General features: G+C 42.4%; 1 protein-coding gene across 1 annotated transcript in view; it reads right to left on the reverse strand.

Annotated features, from left to right (window-relative positions):
• Nucleotides 1-16345, reverse strand: part of LOC141293481 (uncharacterized) — an 85278-nt gene that overhangs the window by 61578 nt on the left and 7355 nt on the right. The window contains exons 2-5 of the mRNA XM_073825516.1: nt 10728-10769; nt 10068-10141; nt 9333-9401; nt 736-838 (exon numbers count right to left, since the gene is read on the reverse strand). Of these exons, the coding sequence (XP_073681617.1) occupies nt 736-838; nt 9333-9401; nt 10068-10141; nt 10728-10769 (288 nt within the window). The remainder of the gene's footprint in view (nt 1-735; nt 839-9332; nt 9402-10067; nt 10142-10727; nt 10770-16345) is intronic.

Here is a 16345-nt window from a genome sequence, read left to right on the forward strand (position 1 = left end):
GTAATACCTACAGAGATGGAAAATTGCAGAGATATATAAAACCAAGGGTGAAGTCTTTACTGAAAACTTCAAGGCTATCAAAATATGAGTAGACTATGTAATAATTCTTAAAAAAAAAAAAAAAAAAAACTAACACTACTATTCCCTTCATTTCTTTTTTAAGTTCAGCAGACACATTTTTTAACAGTCTATTTTATATCAAAATATTGGCTTTGAGGATGATATCGCTTGAGGATAATAAGTAGTCTAAAGACTTAGGAGTCAAAGCTGCATTGCAAGATATTAGATCCTAGAATATTCTTCTCATTTCAATTGGACTGAAAATAAAAAGACTAGCAAAGCCCTATGAACTGGCATAGTTGGCAAATCTTCATTAGAATCTTTTGAGTCTTTCATCAAACATTTGATTAACAGACACATTCAGGAAAAAATGTAAAAGAAAAAAAAATCAATAAAAAAGTCATTAATATTAAATAAAAAGTTGGATGCTTCATTCCTGGCCATATCTGAACTACTGTACAGTGTGCTTCATGAAAAAAAAAAAAAAAAAACATAGCCCTAGCCACAGTCACCGGATTCAGTCGATTTGGTGTATGCTGATAGGATTATGATCATTTCAGTGTGAGGATTTGTCACAATGCAATGCGCAGCTCACCGACTGTACTGCTCTTAATATTTATGCAGCACGAATAGTGGTGTACTATATGACTTCTAACTTTTTATAATGTGTCATACCTGCCTCTTCCACTTCCTCCCCATCTTCTTCCTCTTCTGCATTTTGTGTCGGAGGTTCTGCAGAACCGACTTCTTCCATTAAGATCCTCTCCGTTTCTGCAGTCTGCCACAGGAATACATTATTTTCATCAACACAAGTAACTGAATTGATTCTTATTTTGTATTTACAGTAAAAATGACCCAGCATCTGAGTTACAGAAAAAACCTAGGTTATTGTGTTTAACCCAAATGCTGGGTTCAGCTTATTGAGTTACTGGGTTATTTTTAATATTTTTTACCCAGGTGCTGGGTAGTTTTTCTGCACTTTAAAAATGCTGGGTTATTGTTTTTTTTTTGCCCAAATGCTGGGTTTAGCCTGTTGAGTCATTTTATTGGGTTACTTTTAATATTTTACCCAGCTGCTGGGTAGTTCCCTTTCGGGAACTCTACACTGCGTCATCAACGCTTTGGGGGAATGCCATTGGCGAACCCGGCTCTGAATCAGTCTGCAACCAATAGGATGACGGGAGTGACGTCACCAACGTGATGACGTCATACGACCAGGAAATATATAAGCAAGTGCGTTTCAAACCGGCTTCAGCTTTTGTCATTCAGCGAAGCGCTCTATGTTGGTCTGTTTGCCTGGTTCTTTGCATTGCTGTTTTTCTGTGCCAGTTTGCACAACTTTCTTTTGAGCAATGTCAAAAAGGGGAAAAAAGTTTGAAATGGCGGTGCAGCAGTCACACAGACGGTGTGTTCCTCCCTGCCAGCGATTCATCGTTGGTGGGGATACACACAGTCTGTGTGTTCTCTGCTTAGGAGCGGAGCATGCTCAGTCAGCCCTCGAGGGGGCTGGCTGTCCGCAGTGTGAGCGCCTTCCACTGCGGGTGCTCCGTTCCCGGAAGGCTCTCTTCGAGGAGGGAGCCTTCACCAGCGTTCCTCGCGGGTCTGGCCCCGCTTCCGCTGAGGTGGAGCGGCAGCTGCACTCGTGGGGTTCGCAGCTCGATCTGCTGGAGGGTATGGAGACGGGTGATCCCCTATCTCCTTCCTCACCCGGCGGATCGGTTGATCTCCTCTTGGATGTGGAAGCCCGCACTGCGGTTTCTTCCCCCTGAGAGGAGGTCTCAACACTACTCTTGTCTTCCTCCGAGGAGGTTGACGTAGAGAGTGTTGATCTCCCCCAACCGCCAGTAAAATCCCCGCAGTTTGAGGAGCTCCTGGAGGTGGTGACTCGTGCGGTAGCCAGGCTCAACATCAGCTGGCCCGCCGAGCACAGCCATGAGCCGCATGAAAGCAAGTTAGATGATCGCTTTCTGCGGACACGCAAGCCACCTCCAGGAAGGAGCCTTCCGTTTTTCCCTGATCTCCACAGTGAGCTGTCGAGATCATGGGAAAAACCCTTCTCAGCCCGCGTCTTCACCCCCTCCTCCGGTTATTATGGTAACATTGGGGGGGCAGAAGAGCACGGCTATAAGATGATGCCCAGGGTTGAACAGACGCTAGCAAGCTATCTGTCACCCGCCGCGGCATCATCTTTGAAGGCTCCAACCTTGCCCACCAAGCCGTTAAAATGGGCAAGGGGTACGCGGCAGCAGGTCAGGCTGGTTCGTGCTTGCACACAATGTCTGTGCTGCAGGCTTACCAGGCTGACCTGCTTAAAGACCTAGATGAAGGCAGGGAGGTGAATGTGTCATCAGCCCTGGTGGTCGCGGAGAGACACCTATGGTTGTCCCTGTCCGACATGAAGGAAAAGGACACCCCACTCAAGTCTCCTGGTCTGTTTGGCGACTCGGTCGAGGCCGTCGTCAGCAGATACCAGGAGGCCCGCAAACAATCTGCGGCCTTCCAACAATACCTCCCTCACCGTGTCTATTCTGGGGCTGCTGGACGGGAGCAGCCCCAGCCGCGTACCAGCTCCTCACACCGCCAGACCCAAAAAGCTAGCGTGGCCGCTCGCGCCCCGCCGGATAGATCCAGGGGGCAGGGCAAGTCACGCTCTAAGTCGAGGGCCTCTAAGGCCAGGACGGACCTGAGGGTCGTCCTGCAGTTGAAGAGGTCCTCGGCTAAGCGGCCCTGACTTTTATGTCTCAGGGCCATTGAGGGCAGCCCCTCTCGGGGGAGAAGCGGGTCTTCCACACTTTATGGTACCCACTCTCCCTCGGGGCCCTCAGGAGACCAGTCAGCTAACCCTGCCAGTGTTTCAGGGCGCGGCAGTCTCCCGCAGACCTCTGCTGGGGTTTCCGCCAGATTTCGTAGCGGACTCAGCAAGTTTGTCACCCCTACGGGGGTCCTCAGAGCAATTAGTTCAGGTGTCGCTTGCCAGTCAGCTGTTACAGGCCACCGAATTAGCTCCTCAAACTCTACCAGAGGCCAGTCTCGAGAGGCTGGTTCCCTTAGTACATTTCTTAGCAGCGTGGAAACTACTGCCAAATGTGTCTTCATGGGTTCTCCGTACGGTAGAGAAAGGTTATCAAATCCAGTTCGGCGCTCCTCCGCCTCAGTTCAGTGGAGTATTTCCTACTCTGGTAGGCCCAGAGCAGGTTCTGGTGATGGAACAAGAAGTAAATTCTCTTCTAAGGAAGGGCGCCATCGAGGTGGTCCCTCCTCAGCACAGAGAATCCGGGTTTTACAGCCGGTACTTCATCGTTCCCAAGAAGGATGGAGGGCTGAGGCCCATCTTAGATCTCAGGCTACTGAACCGCTCAGTCATGAAGCTGAAGTTCAGAATGCTAACTGTCAAGCAGGTCGTGTCTCAAATCAGGTCCGAGGACTGGTTTGTCACGATAGATCTCAAAGATGCATATTTTCATATCTCCATCCTTCCTCAGCACAGGAAGTTTCTCAGGTTCGCTTTCAGGGGCGAAGCTTACCAATATCGAGTTCTTCCTTTCGGCCTAGCACTCTCACCCCGCACATTCACGAAGTGTGTGGATGCTGCGCTGGCTCCTTTGCGACTCCAGGGCATCCGCATACTCAACTACATAGACGACTGGCTGATCCTAGCCAGCTCAGAACAGTTAGCGGCTCAGCATCGAGATGTTGTTCTCGCTCATATGAAAAAGCTGGGGTTGAGGCTCAACGCCAAGAAAAGTGTACTGTCTCCTTTACAGAGAACCCCTTATCTAGGTGTGGTGTGGGATTCGACCACGATGCAGGCACAAATGTCTCCTGCTCGGATCGAGTCGATCCTTACTGCAGTCAATGCGGTCAAGCTAGGCCTGTCACTCACTGTCAAACAGTTCCAAGTACTGTTAGGTCTCATGGCAGCCGCAGCCAACGTAATACCTTTTGGCCTGCTGCATATGAGGCCACTACAGTGGTGGCTCAAGACCAAGGGATTCTCCCCGAGGGGAAATCCATTCCGCAGGATCAAGGTCACGTGGCGTTGCCTTCGTGCCTTAGACATGTGGAAGAAACCTTGGTTCCTATCTCAGGGCCCGGTCTTGGGAGCTCCTTGTCGCCGCGTCACGCTAGAGACGGATGCATCCCTCACCGGGTGGGGAGTGGTCATGAGTGGCCGCTCGGCCTCCGGCCTATGGACCGGTCACCATCTCTTGTGGCACATCAATTGCCTAGAGATGTTAGCAGTGTTCAAGGCCTTGAGGCATTTCCTTCCAGACCTGAGAAACCGTCATGTGTTAGTTCGCACCGACAACACGGCGGTAGTATATTACATCAACCACCAAGGAGGTGTGCGTTCACGCCCCTTATTCAAGCTGGCGTACCATATCCTCCTGTGGTCCCAAGGGAAACTCTTCTCACTGAGTGCAGTTCATATCCCTGGGCATCTGAACATAGGAGCAGACATCCTGTCGAGGCAGGGGCCGAGGCCCGGGGAGTGGAAACTTCACCCCGAGGTGGTGAAGCAGATATGGAGAGTGTTTGGCCAAGCTCAAGTGGACCTCTTTGCGACTCAGGAGACATCGCAATGTCCCCTTTGGTACTCTCTAACGCCTCCAGCTCCGCTGGGGCTGGACGCTATGGTACAGACCTGGCCGAGGCTTCGTCTGTACGCTTTCCCCCCGATCGCTCTGCTCCCAGGAGTTCTAGAAAGAGTGCGCCGGTACGGAGTCAGTCTACTACTAGTAGTCCCATACTGGCCGGCCCGAGTATGGTTCTCGGACATCATTTCCCTCCTCGACGGCTCTCCGTGGGAGATTCCGGTCAGGAAGGACCTTCTTTCTCAGGCTGGGGTGCAATTTGCCACCCCCACCCGGAGAAGTGGAAACTATGGGTGTGGCCTCTGAGGGGGCACACCTCATAGACAGTGGTCTCTCAGCCGAGGTTGTGGAGACCATCCTTCACTCTAGAGCTCCCTCTACAAGGAAACTTTATGGCCTTAAGTGGAAGGTTTTCACTTCATGGTGTGAAGAGCGACACGCTGACCCAGTTCACTGCCCGATTGGTACAGTGCTGGAGTTTTTGCAGTCTCGCCTCTCCACAGGGCTAGCCCACTCCACCCTGAAGGTTTACGTGGCGGCACTATCGGCCTTCCACACCCCTCTTGGTGGCGTGTCAGTGGGCAAGAACCCCTTGGTCATACGTTTCCTTCGTGGTGCACTCAGGATAAGGCCTCGGGTGATACCCAGAACTCCTTCTTGGGATCTCGCTGTGGTCCTTGAAGCCCTCTCTCGGCCTCCATTTGAGCCCATTGAGGAGATTTCAGATCGCTTCCTTACAATTAAGACGGCGCTGCTGTTGGCTCTTACTTCTCTGAGGAGAGTAGGAGACCTTTAGGCCCTCTCAGTGGCCCCTTCGTATATCGACTTTGTGCCCGGTTTGGCCAAAGCGTTTCTCTACCCTAGACCAGGGTACGTACCGAAGGTCCCAACAGCAGTACCACAGCCAGTCACCCTACAGGCCTTTTATCCTCCTCCATTCGTGGAGAACGACCATTGGAAGTATAACTGCATGTGTCCAGTGCGAGCACTGGACACATACGTCCACAGAGCTGCCCTGTGGCGAAAGTCAGAGCAATTGCTAGTTTGTTACGGTCCCCCTAAGAGGGGGCTCCCGGCAACTAAGCATACTATCAGTAGATGGATTGTGGATGCAATAACTACTGCTTATGAGTCCTCTGGCCTCCCATCACCGATGGGCGTCAAGGCTCACTCAACTCGAGGCATGGCTGCCTCCAAAGCTCTGCTAGCTCTGCATTCAGGACATCTGCAGTGCGGCGGGTTGGTCCACCCCTTTGACCTTTGTAAAGTTCTATGAACTAGACTTAAGAGCTACGAGCTCGTCTGTCCTGAGCTGACAGCGAAGGCGCTATCCCTCGTGAGCCCGAGGGCCGAGGTAGATGTTCCCTCTTGCACTGGGTGCTCCCCAGGCAGAGATGTAATTCCACTCGCGTCCTGGCAGTTTTCCAGGCGGAGTTAATTTAGTGTTCTGGCCAGAGTTTCCAGACACTACTCGGGTCCCTGTTGTCCGGGTGCGCCCCGACAAAGGGATTACCCTTCCTCGTGTGCCTGAGGGCCGAGGATGCCTCTTAGTCTGGCTGGTCACCAGACGGAGGCCTATCACCTCGGGGCCTGAGGGCCGAGGTGTATAACTCTCCCTCTTCGCTGGGTGCTCCCCAGGCAGAGATGTTATTCCGCTTGCGTCCTGGCAAATTTCCCAGGCGAAGCAACCGAGCGTCCTGGCATACTCCCCAGGCTCTACCTGTCCCTCTACGTCTGGCTGGGCCGTACTCTCCTCGTGAGCCCGAGGGCCGAGGCAGATCATATCCCTCTTCGCTGGGTACTCCCAGGCAGAGATGTAATCCCACTCGCAGTTTTCCAGGCGGAGCTAATTCAGTCCCTCTCGTGCTGGCTGTTCCCCAGACAGAGTTTGGACTACTCTCCTCGAGCGCCTGAGGGCCGAGGTTCCTGCAATGATTCCTCTTGCGCTGGGCACTCCCCAGGCAGAGATGTAATTCCACTCGCGTCCTGGCTGTTTCCAGGCGGAGCCATTTCCCGTGCTCTGGCCAGAGTTTCCAGGCACTAATTGCATCCCTCTTGATCCGGGTGTGCCCCGACAAAGGATTGCCCTCTCCTTGTGTGCTCGAGGGCCAAGTAGGACCCCTCTCTGGCTGGTGACCAGACTAGGGTGTATGACCTTAACCTCGTGGGCTCAAGAGCCGAGGTTTATATAATCCCTCTTCGCTGGGTACTTCCCAGGCAGAGATGTAATCCCGCTTGCGTCCTGGCACTCTTCCCAGGCGAAGCACCTAGCGTCCTGGCATACTCCCCAGACGCTACCTGTCCCTCTACGTCTGGCTGGTCCCCAGACCAAGGTAGACACTCTCCTCGTGAGCCCGAGGGCCGAGGCGGATCATATCCCTCTTCGCTGGGTACTCCCAGGCAGAGATGTAATCCCGCTCGCGACCTGGCAGTTTTCCAGGCGGAGTTAATTCAGTCCCTCTTGTGCTGGCTGTTCCCCAGACAGAGTTTGGACTACTCTCCTCGAGTGCCTGAGGGCCGAGGTACTTGTTATGTTCCCTCTCGCGCTGGGTGCTCCCCAGGCAGAGATGTCATCCCACTCACGTCCTGGCTGTTTTCCAGGCGGAGTTCTTCTGGTCCCTCTTTTGCTGGTTTCCCCAGACAGAGCGACCACTTTCCTCGCGAGCCGAGGGCCGAGGCATATGCCATTTCCCTCTCGCTCCGGCACTATCCCCGGACGGAGGTGTAATACTTCTCCTGTCCTGGCAGTTTCCCAGGCGGAGAACCGTCAGTGCTCCTACAGGTAAGTATCAGCGGGCACTGCCCTCTGATTCTGGGCTGGTCCCCCGGACAGAGGTGTACCATCTCTCTTGCCCTGGTAACCCCAGGCAGAGAGCTTTTCCTGGCTTGATCCACCAGAAGCAGCGCTTCCCTTTTTCTTTCCCAGACAAACATCACTGGGTAGGAATTTGGAATTCTGGAGAAGTTGGCATATCGTTCCCCAAAGCGTTGATGACGCTGCGTCATGGGCCATAATTCCCGCATTCCTACCGCGCATCGCTTCACTCCTGGAAGCTGAAGCCGGTTTGAAATGCACATGCTTATATACTTCCTGGTCGTATGACGTCATCACGTTGGTGACGTCACTCCCGTCATCCTATTGGTTGCAGACTGATTCAGAGCCGGGTTCGCCAATGGCATTCCCCCAAAGCGTTGATGACGCAGTGTCTCGTTCCCTCAGGGAACCAGGGTTACATACGTAACCTGAGACGTTGTTCTGCACTCTAAAAATCTACCCAGCAACTGGGAAAAAATATTAAAAATAACCCAATAAAATGACCCAAAAGGCTGAACCTTGGGTTAAAAACAATAACCCAGCATTTTTAGAGTGCAGAAAAACTGCCCATCACATAGGTAAAAATATTAAAAATAGCCCAATGAAAAGACTGAACCCAGCATTTGGGTTTAAAAAACAATAACCCAGCTTTTTTAAAGTGCAGAAAAACTACCCAGCACCTGGGTAAAAATATTAAAAATAACCCAATAAAATTACACAACAGGCTGAACCCAGCATTTGGGTTAAAAAGAAAAACCCAGCATTTTTAGAGGGCAGAAAAAACTACCCAGTAGCTGAGTAAAATTTTTAAAAGTAACTCAGTAAAATGACTCAAAGGCTGAACCCAGCATTTTTAGAGTGCAGAAAAACTGCCCATCACATAGGTAAAAAAAAAAAAAGACTGAACCCAGCATTTGGGTTTAAAAAAAATAACCCAGCATTACTTAGAGTGCATAAAAACGACCCAGGAGCTGGGTAGAATATTAAAAGTCAAACTCAATAAAATGACTCAACAGGCTAAACCCAGCATTTGGGCTAAAAAACAATAGCCCAGCATTTTCATAGTGCAAAAAATCTGCCCATCACATGGGTAAACATATTAAAAATAACCCAATAAAATAACACAACAGGCTAAACCCAACATTTGGGTTAAAAAGAAAAACCCAGCATTTTTAGAGTGCATAAAAACTACACAGCAGCTGGGTAAAAATGTTAAAAAAATAACCTAATAAAATGACCCAACAGGCTGAACCTAGCATTTGGGTTGAAAAAGCAATAACCCAGCATTTTTTAGAACGCTGAAAAAATACCCACCAACTGAGTAAAAATATTAAAAACAATCCAATAAAATGACCCAATAGGCTAAACCCAGCATTTGGGTTAAAAACAATAACCCAGCATTATTTAGAGTGCATAAAAACTACACAGCAGCTGGGTAAAAATGTTATAAAATAACCCAATAAAATGACCCAACAGGCTGAACCCAACATTTGGGTTAAAAACAATAACCCAGCATTTTTAGAGTGTAGAAAAACTACCCAGCACCTGGGTAAAAATATAAAAAATGACCCAATAAAATGACCCAACAGGCTGAACCCAGCATTGAGGTTAAAAACAATAACCCAGCATTTTTTAGAGTGCAGAAAAACTACCCACCAACTGAGTAAAAATATTAGAAATAATCCAATAAAATGACCCAGCATTTTTGTATTTACAAAGCTACTAATCCATATACAAGTTGTATTTTAAATAACTTTTGTATGTGTTAAGCATAATAACAGCATTTATTTGAAATACAAATCTTTTGTAACATTACAAATGTCTTTACTGTCACTTTTGGTCAATTTAAATGTAATATTTACCTTCAGTGCCTCAAGTTGGGCTAAACGGCATCGCTGCAGCAAATCTACAAACAGGTATATCAGCAGAGCCTAAAAGGGAATGAATCAACATGTATTGGGAAGAAGAAGTAATTATAGACATAATGCTTTTTAATTCTGCGAGGGAAAAAAAAAATAAAATAAAAAAATGTGTTAATTTAACAGCTGAATGATTTGTTAAATCTATATGCATTTGTGTAAGTCTTTACAATCTGTATAAATCCTTCTGTGATCACTGGTTTGGAGTCGGGGTAAATTGTCAAAGCATATTTTGTTGCTAAAATAAAACTGCCACCATATTATTTGTGCTGCGGTAGAACAAAAGGGAACTGTATTTTGAAAATAATCAAAGACGGCAGCATAAGTAAGTTTTTCAAAGCTGGAAGTGTTTTGATTCAGACGTATTTTACAATAAGTCTCTCTTAAATGTCAAACAAGACAAATGTCAGTCGCAATGTCATGTTATTATCAGAACGCAAGATCTGCCTTAGAACTGTAGATACTGTGAAGTCAAAATCAACTCCATCAAATGTCAGAAAATGGTTCAATAAGATGAAAATATGAATAGAAAAAAAAGAATCCACCATATAATTACCAAAAGACGTAGCAGTTAAAAAAAAAAAAAACATGTCAGTTTTGAAATGTTAAATTTGTTTGAAATAGAGCTTTAAAACAATGTCAGAGTAAACAAATACAACAAGGAAAAAAAAAACTTACCTGCACTAGAAAGCCTATAAGGAAGGAGAAGAGAAAAGGCACCAAACCTGCCCGAGCAATAGTTACAGGCAGTCCTGCAAAATAACACATTATCTGATGAATTTGTCACGCCAGATTCTGCTGTATATCTGCATGACCTAATATTAAAGCAAACAAATTCAGCCAAACATATCACATATTATCTCTAGACTGAATCATTTGATGGTGGAAGAACACTTTAAAATGATTGAACTCAGATAGGAGGAAATGAAAAGAGAAATGTCTTTTTTTAACAACGATTAAATCTCACTGAAAACAGAACAGTTAAATCCAATGCAGCATGTAATTGCGGTGTCTTATAAATATATATCTGCTACTGTTCAGACCATAAAGCCTGGGTATATCATTAAGAAAACAGAATATAGTCTTGCTGAAAACCCATTGAGAAATTATGTTGAACTTCATTTTGCCTGCTAATGTTCGCACGCATGAATTTTATTCCTTCCTTTTCCATTCCAATAGTTAATTAAAGAAAATAAAATCTTCTGCATTGCTTTTTTAACTGCACAGATGATGTCAGTGAACATCTGTCTTATATGCTAAGCAAAAAAATAACTAATCAGATAAATCAGCATAACGCTATTTGTTATTTTTAATTGCGCACTAGGCTTTTTTACATACCCAGGATCCCGGTCCCCAGTATTGTAGCAATAGTTAAAAAATCTGTGAAGAGACAACAAGTGTTAAAATTAAAACTTAATATATGTATTCTATATATTCATGATACACCTATGTGGGTAACAGGGAAGCTGATTTGTGCGATGGATGAACACATTAACAGAAATGATCCCTCTTGATCTAAGTTGACGGCATCTAAAAATGAAAGCCGGTTCTAGTTTACCAAGTAAAAAAAAAAAAAAAAAAGCTGCAAAAATACTGTTTAAATATGAATCCTGCATGTTCTGCATGTCTCTCACCAGCTCTTATACACACATACTGAAGCGTGTGTGACACTTGCTGTGTTTTCAGCCTCTGCTGCCTTAATATATGAGTACATGGACACATAAACATAATCTTTATAATTGCTTCACATTTTATATCATATCACATACAAACAGAAACCTGAAGGTCTTCACAGCAACTCGTTAAAATAAAAGTGGTTTAACTTGAAGAAACTGTGACAGAAATACATTTCTTAATGTAATTATAGTACTACTTATAATAATAAAATTATTAAAACATTATTTACCAGATAAATAATCTACGCAAATTTATTTAGCAGAAAATGTAAATACACAACACAATATTTCTGTAAAAAAAAAGAAAAAAAAAGAAATAAAATAATAATGTTTTTTTTTATTTTTTTTTTTAATAAAAACAATTACAGATCATTTTGATTATTAAAGTTTAATGAAACCTATCTAGAAAATTAATGGAAAACAGAATTTGGTCAAATAATATATAAATAATAATAGAGAGAGAGAGAGAGAGAGAGAGAGAGAGAGAGAGAGAGAGAGAGAGAGAGAGAGAGAGAGAGAGAGAGAGAGAGAGAGAGAGAGAGAGAGAGAGAGGAGAGAGAGAGAGAGAGAGAGAGAGAGAGAGAGAGAGAGAGAGAGAGAGAGAGAGAGAGAGGACCTTCATAGGTCCATAAACTTTTTAATTAAACTTTTTAACTCAATTTTTAATAAATTGCTATTAAATTGTATAAGTTTAATTATTTCAATTAATTAGACATGTTTTTTGATTATTAAGTAATTAGATCTAATTATTTTTAACTGTAATTTAATCATTAAGCAGAGTCTAGAAAAATCTGAAAATCTGTAAAAATTAAAATGAAAAAAAAAAATTATTATTATTATTATCATTATCATCAATGTTAAAAATTGTTCTGCTGCTTAATATGTTTGTGGAGACTTTCCTGAAATTTATTGCAGGATTTGTTGATGAATAGAAAATTCATCAGGAAAAAAAAAAATGAGTTTATTTGAAACAGGCATCTTTTGTAACATTATAAATGGCTTTACTGTAACTTTTGTTCAATTTAACACATCATTATTATTATTTTTTTTTTTTTTTACAAAAAATCTTACTGATCCCAAACATTTTCAACAGTAGTGTTTTATTTTATTTGGACATTGGTAATATTATTTCAGTTAGTATATTTTCAGTATACAGTACAGTAGCTATTACTTCAGTTCAGGGGCTGTTTTGAATGCATCTGCTCATTCTATCTTTTTTTTTTCTTTTTTATCTTTTACAACGCTAAAAGACAATAGCTGTAATAATAAACATGCCAAAAATAAGTTAAATGCAGCTGAGAATAGTCCATATTGGTATCTGAAAGCATAATTAATTCGTCCAACAAACATACAAGAGGAGAGACGGCTATTAACACTTACAGTTGAAGTCAAAAGTTTACATACACCTTGCAGAATCTGCAAAATGTTAATTATCTTACCCAAATAAGAGAGATCATACAAATGCATGTTATTTTTTATTTAGTACTGACCTGAATTAGATATTTCAAATAACAGATGTTTACACATAGTCAAAAGTTTACACACACTTGATTCTTATTACTGTGTTGAATTATCCACAGTTTTTTTGTTTGTTTGTTTAGCGATAGTTGTTCATGAGTCCCTTGTTCGTCCTGAACTGTTTAACTGCCTGCTGTTCTTCAGAAAAATCCTTTCGGTACCACACATTTTTGTGTATTCAAACCCTTTTCAACAATGACTACCGGTATATGATTTAGAAATCCATTTTTTCACATTTAGGACAACTGAGGGACTCATATGCAACTATTACAGAAGGTTCAAACGCTCACTGATGCTTCAGAAGGAAAAACGATACATTAAGGGGTGAAAACTTTTTGAATTTGAAGATCACTGTAAATTTAACTTATTTTGTCCTCTGGGAAACATGTAAGTATCTTCTGTAGCTTCTGAAGGGCAGTACTAAATGAAAAAAATATGATATTTAGGCAAAGTAAGAAAAATGTACACATCTTCATTCTGTTCAAAAGTTTACACCCCTGGCTATTAATGCATCGTGTTTCCTTCTGAAGCATCAGTGAGTGCTTGAACATTCTGTAATAGGTTGTGTGGGAACTGAAGTATTTTTCTGAAGAACAGTGGGTTTTTCAAGGACTCAGTAACAACTATCACTAAAAAGAAAGGAAAAAAAACACAGCTGTGGATCATTCAGGTAACAACACAGTATTAAGAATCAAGTGTATGTAAACTTTTGAACAGGGTTATTTTATAAATTCAACTATTATTTTCTCTTGTGGACTATGTAAACATCTTTTGTGTGAAATCTCTTATTCAGGTCAGTACTAAATGAAAAAAAAAAATATGCATTTTGTACAATCCCTCTTATTTTGGTAAAATAGTTAACATTTAGCAGATTCTGCAAGGTGTATGTCAACTTTTGACTTCAACTGTATTCTGCACTGGTCCAATAGCCAGTATAAAAACTCTGATATAATAAAGCATCCTCCATATCAAACCATCACAATGTCACCTTGTCTTATCACAGCTTATAACCTAAGGTGGCAGTCAAGATTTACATGTTTGCAGTTAAAGATTGAAGATCAGCTGTACAGCGTAATGAGAGGTAGAACTGTGCTGCATACAAGAGAGAGAGAAAGAGAGAGAAAAAAAAACCCTAAGCATAAACACGTCTCCTCTGGCCTAATTACAAAAATTACGCCACGGCTCTTTGATGCATATTAATAAGATGCTTCTGATTAGCCTCTCGCAGAGAAATAACAGCGGCAGTCACGAATGAGAAGCCAAACTGAAAAGTTCAAATTGACTTTGCTGACACTACAGATAGCATTTGATTTTCCAATTACAGTGTAAATGTTTGGGCAGGATTAGTTACAGATGCACGAATATCATCGGGGAATAAACACTTATTGTTAAAATGGAAAAATGATCCTTGAAGGCTTTTTATCTGCCTCGAAGTACAACCAACCAGGTATTCTCGTCGGCGAGGAGTGATATTAGCATTTCAAGTCTAAGAATACCATAAAGAAAAAAACTTTTGTTATCTGTAAAGCTGCACTACCCATATCATCAGGCCCCCTAAATGAACCCTCAGCTTGGAGATACGAGTTTGTGTAATAATATGACACGCCAGGAAATGAAATTTGAGAGATGAAAGAGGTTTGTCAACGCCGTAAGCTAGCAAACAACAGAAAGAACAAGTCTGGGTAAAGCTCGTAAATGGGCAGATTTGATTAATTGACAGAAAGCCTGAAATACTGTATACAATCTTTGCAGGCAGAATTATGGGGCAGCTATTTGCAGATTTAAATTGTGCCCACGCTCACAGTCAAGATGATGGATGACAATAAGTAAGTACAGAAGTAGCAAAGTAACTATGATGGCATTTTAATGACAGTGATATCAGCCGCTCTGGCAACCGGCCAAGTCGAGAAACATCCTCGCGCAGCCGTTTCATCTCGATATCGCATCTAAGTTTCGCTGCGGAATGCGCTTTCCTGCAGGTCTCTCATATTAGGTCTGATTAATGGATGGTTGTTGAATTTTTATGTACTTGCACTATAAACCTCATTTCTGGAAATCACAATGCAGACAGTAATTGTGTTATCGGCTTGCTAAAATCCACTTAGGGATATAAAACAGGAGAAAAATTGAAGACACAATGAAAATTACGCCTGATGCTGTACAAACAACAGGAGCTGTCAGTATATACACGCTTCTGCTTGATGGCCGGATCGAGCTACAAATCCGAGCAGTTTACACATAAAATAGGCCTAAAAGGTTTACGCAGCTGTCACATAATGCTGCTGCTCTGCCAATAACAACATCTGCAGGCTTTCTACTGAAACAACACAACGGCACGTGCAGCTGGAACCAGAAACATAAAGAAGCGGTGCTTTCCATTGCCATTTAAAGGAGTGGTTGATTTTCTGTCTTGCGTTGAACCCGAGGGGAAATGTTTAGCGGAATATTAACTCTGCTTTTTCTTTCAATGAAAGTAAACAGATAGCAGGTGCCGTTAAGCTCTAAAAATTACAACCAACAAGCAACACAAACGTGGTCCTCATACACAATTTTCCGAGTCTCTTGATTCTGTAGGTTAGCTTTGGATGCTTTAGAAGTTGGAAAGCTTTTTATACTAAATTCTATTAATTAACTGTGCATATTTATGACTTTCATTATTTTGTTTCATCATTGTTTTATCTGTTAATATTTTATTCATGAGAAATAACATTTTTTTAAGTCCAGTTTTAAGGGGGAAAAGATGGGCTTTTTTCTTAGAACTGCACGTTTATATCACGATTCTAAATAAAAAAAAAACACATTTTTATGACTTGCAACAAATAAAATCAGAATTGCGAGTATATATTACTACATTCTGAGAAAAAAAGTCAAAATTGTGAGATAAAAAGTCACAATTATATGGAATCTCATTTCCGCCACTGAGTAAAACTTAAAAAAGGTTAATGCAACTTTTTAGCTCACAATTGTGAGTTTACATCTCACAGTTCTGACTTTTTTTTTTCAGAACTGCATGATATAAACTCAAAATTGCAAGAAATAGTCAAAATCATTACATAAACTCACAATTACTAGAAATAAAGTCAGAATTGCCAGATAAAAGCTAGCAATTTTTTTCTTCTTTGTGAGTTTATATATTGCTATTCTTTTTTTCTCGCAATTCTGACTTTTTTTCTCAGAATTGTCACAATTGCGAACTATAAAGTCCAATTTTAAACGACTAATATGTTCTGAGAAATGCAAGTTTTTAACTTTTTATAATAAATTCTATTAATTAACTGTGCATATTTAAGACATTCATTATTTTGTTTCATCATTGTTTTATCTGTTAATATTTCATTCATGAGAAATAACATTTATTTAATCATGTCCCAATCTAACTATGCTATGTGAGAACATATAACTTTTTTCTCTTCTGGATTTATTATTGGGCTTTCTCATTTTATTGTTTTATTGTCCATATATTGAATAAACATTCATGTTGTCATTCACTAAAAAAAAACTAAATATTCACCCTAGTTTTACGTGGTGTGTTCATTAAGGTTTATGAGAGACAATGTCTACAGTTTTCACACTATGGAAGCCAGTTATTGTGACCTTTTACCTCACAATTCAGACTTTTTTCATACATACTTGCAATTATAACTTTTTTTCTCAGAAGTGCATGATATAAACTTACAATTTATATTTATTTACAGTATATATTTTTTATCTTTCTTATCAGAAGATTCTCAAAAATTACGAATTATAGAGTCTAGTTTTGAG

This window comes from Garra rufa, chromosome 20 (genome assembly GCF_049309525.1).
Source record: "Garra rufa chromosome 20, GarRuf1.0, whole genome shotgun sequence".
In the NCBI taxonomy this organism is placed as follows: Eukaryota; Metazoa; Chordata; class Actinopteri; order Cypriniformes; family Cyprinidae; genus Garra; species Garra rufa.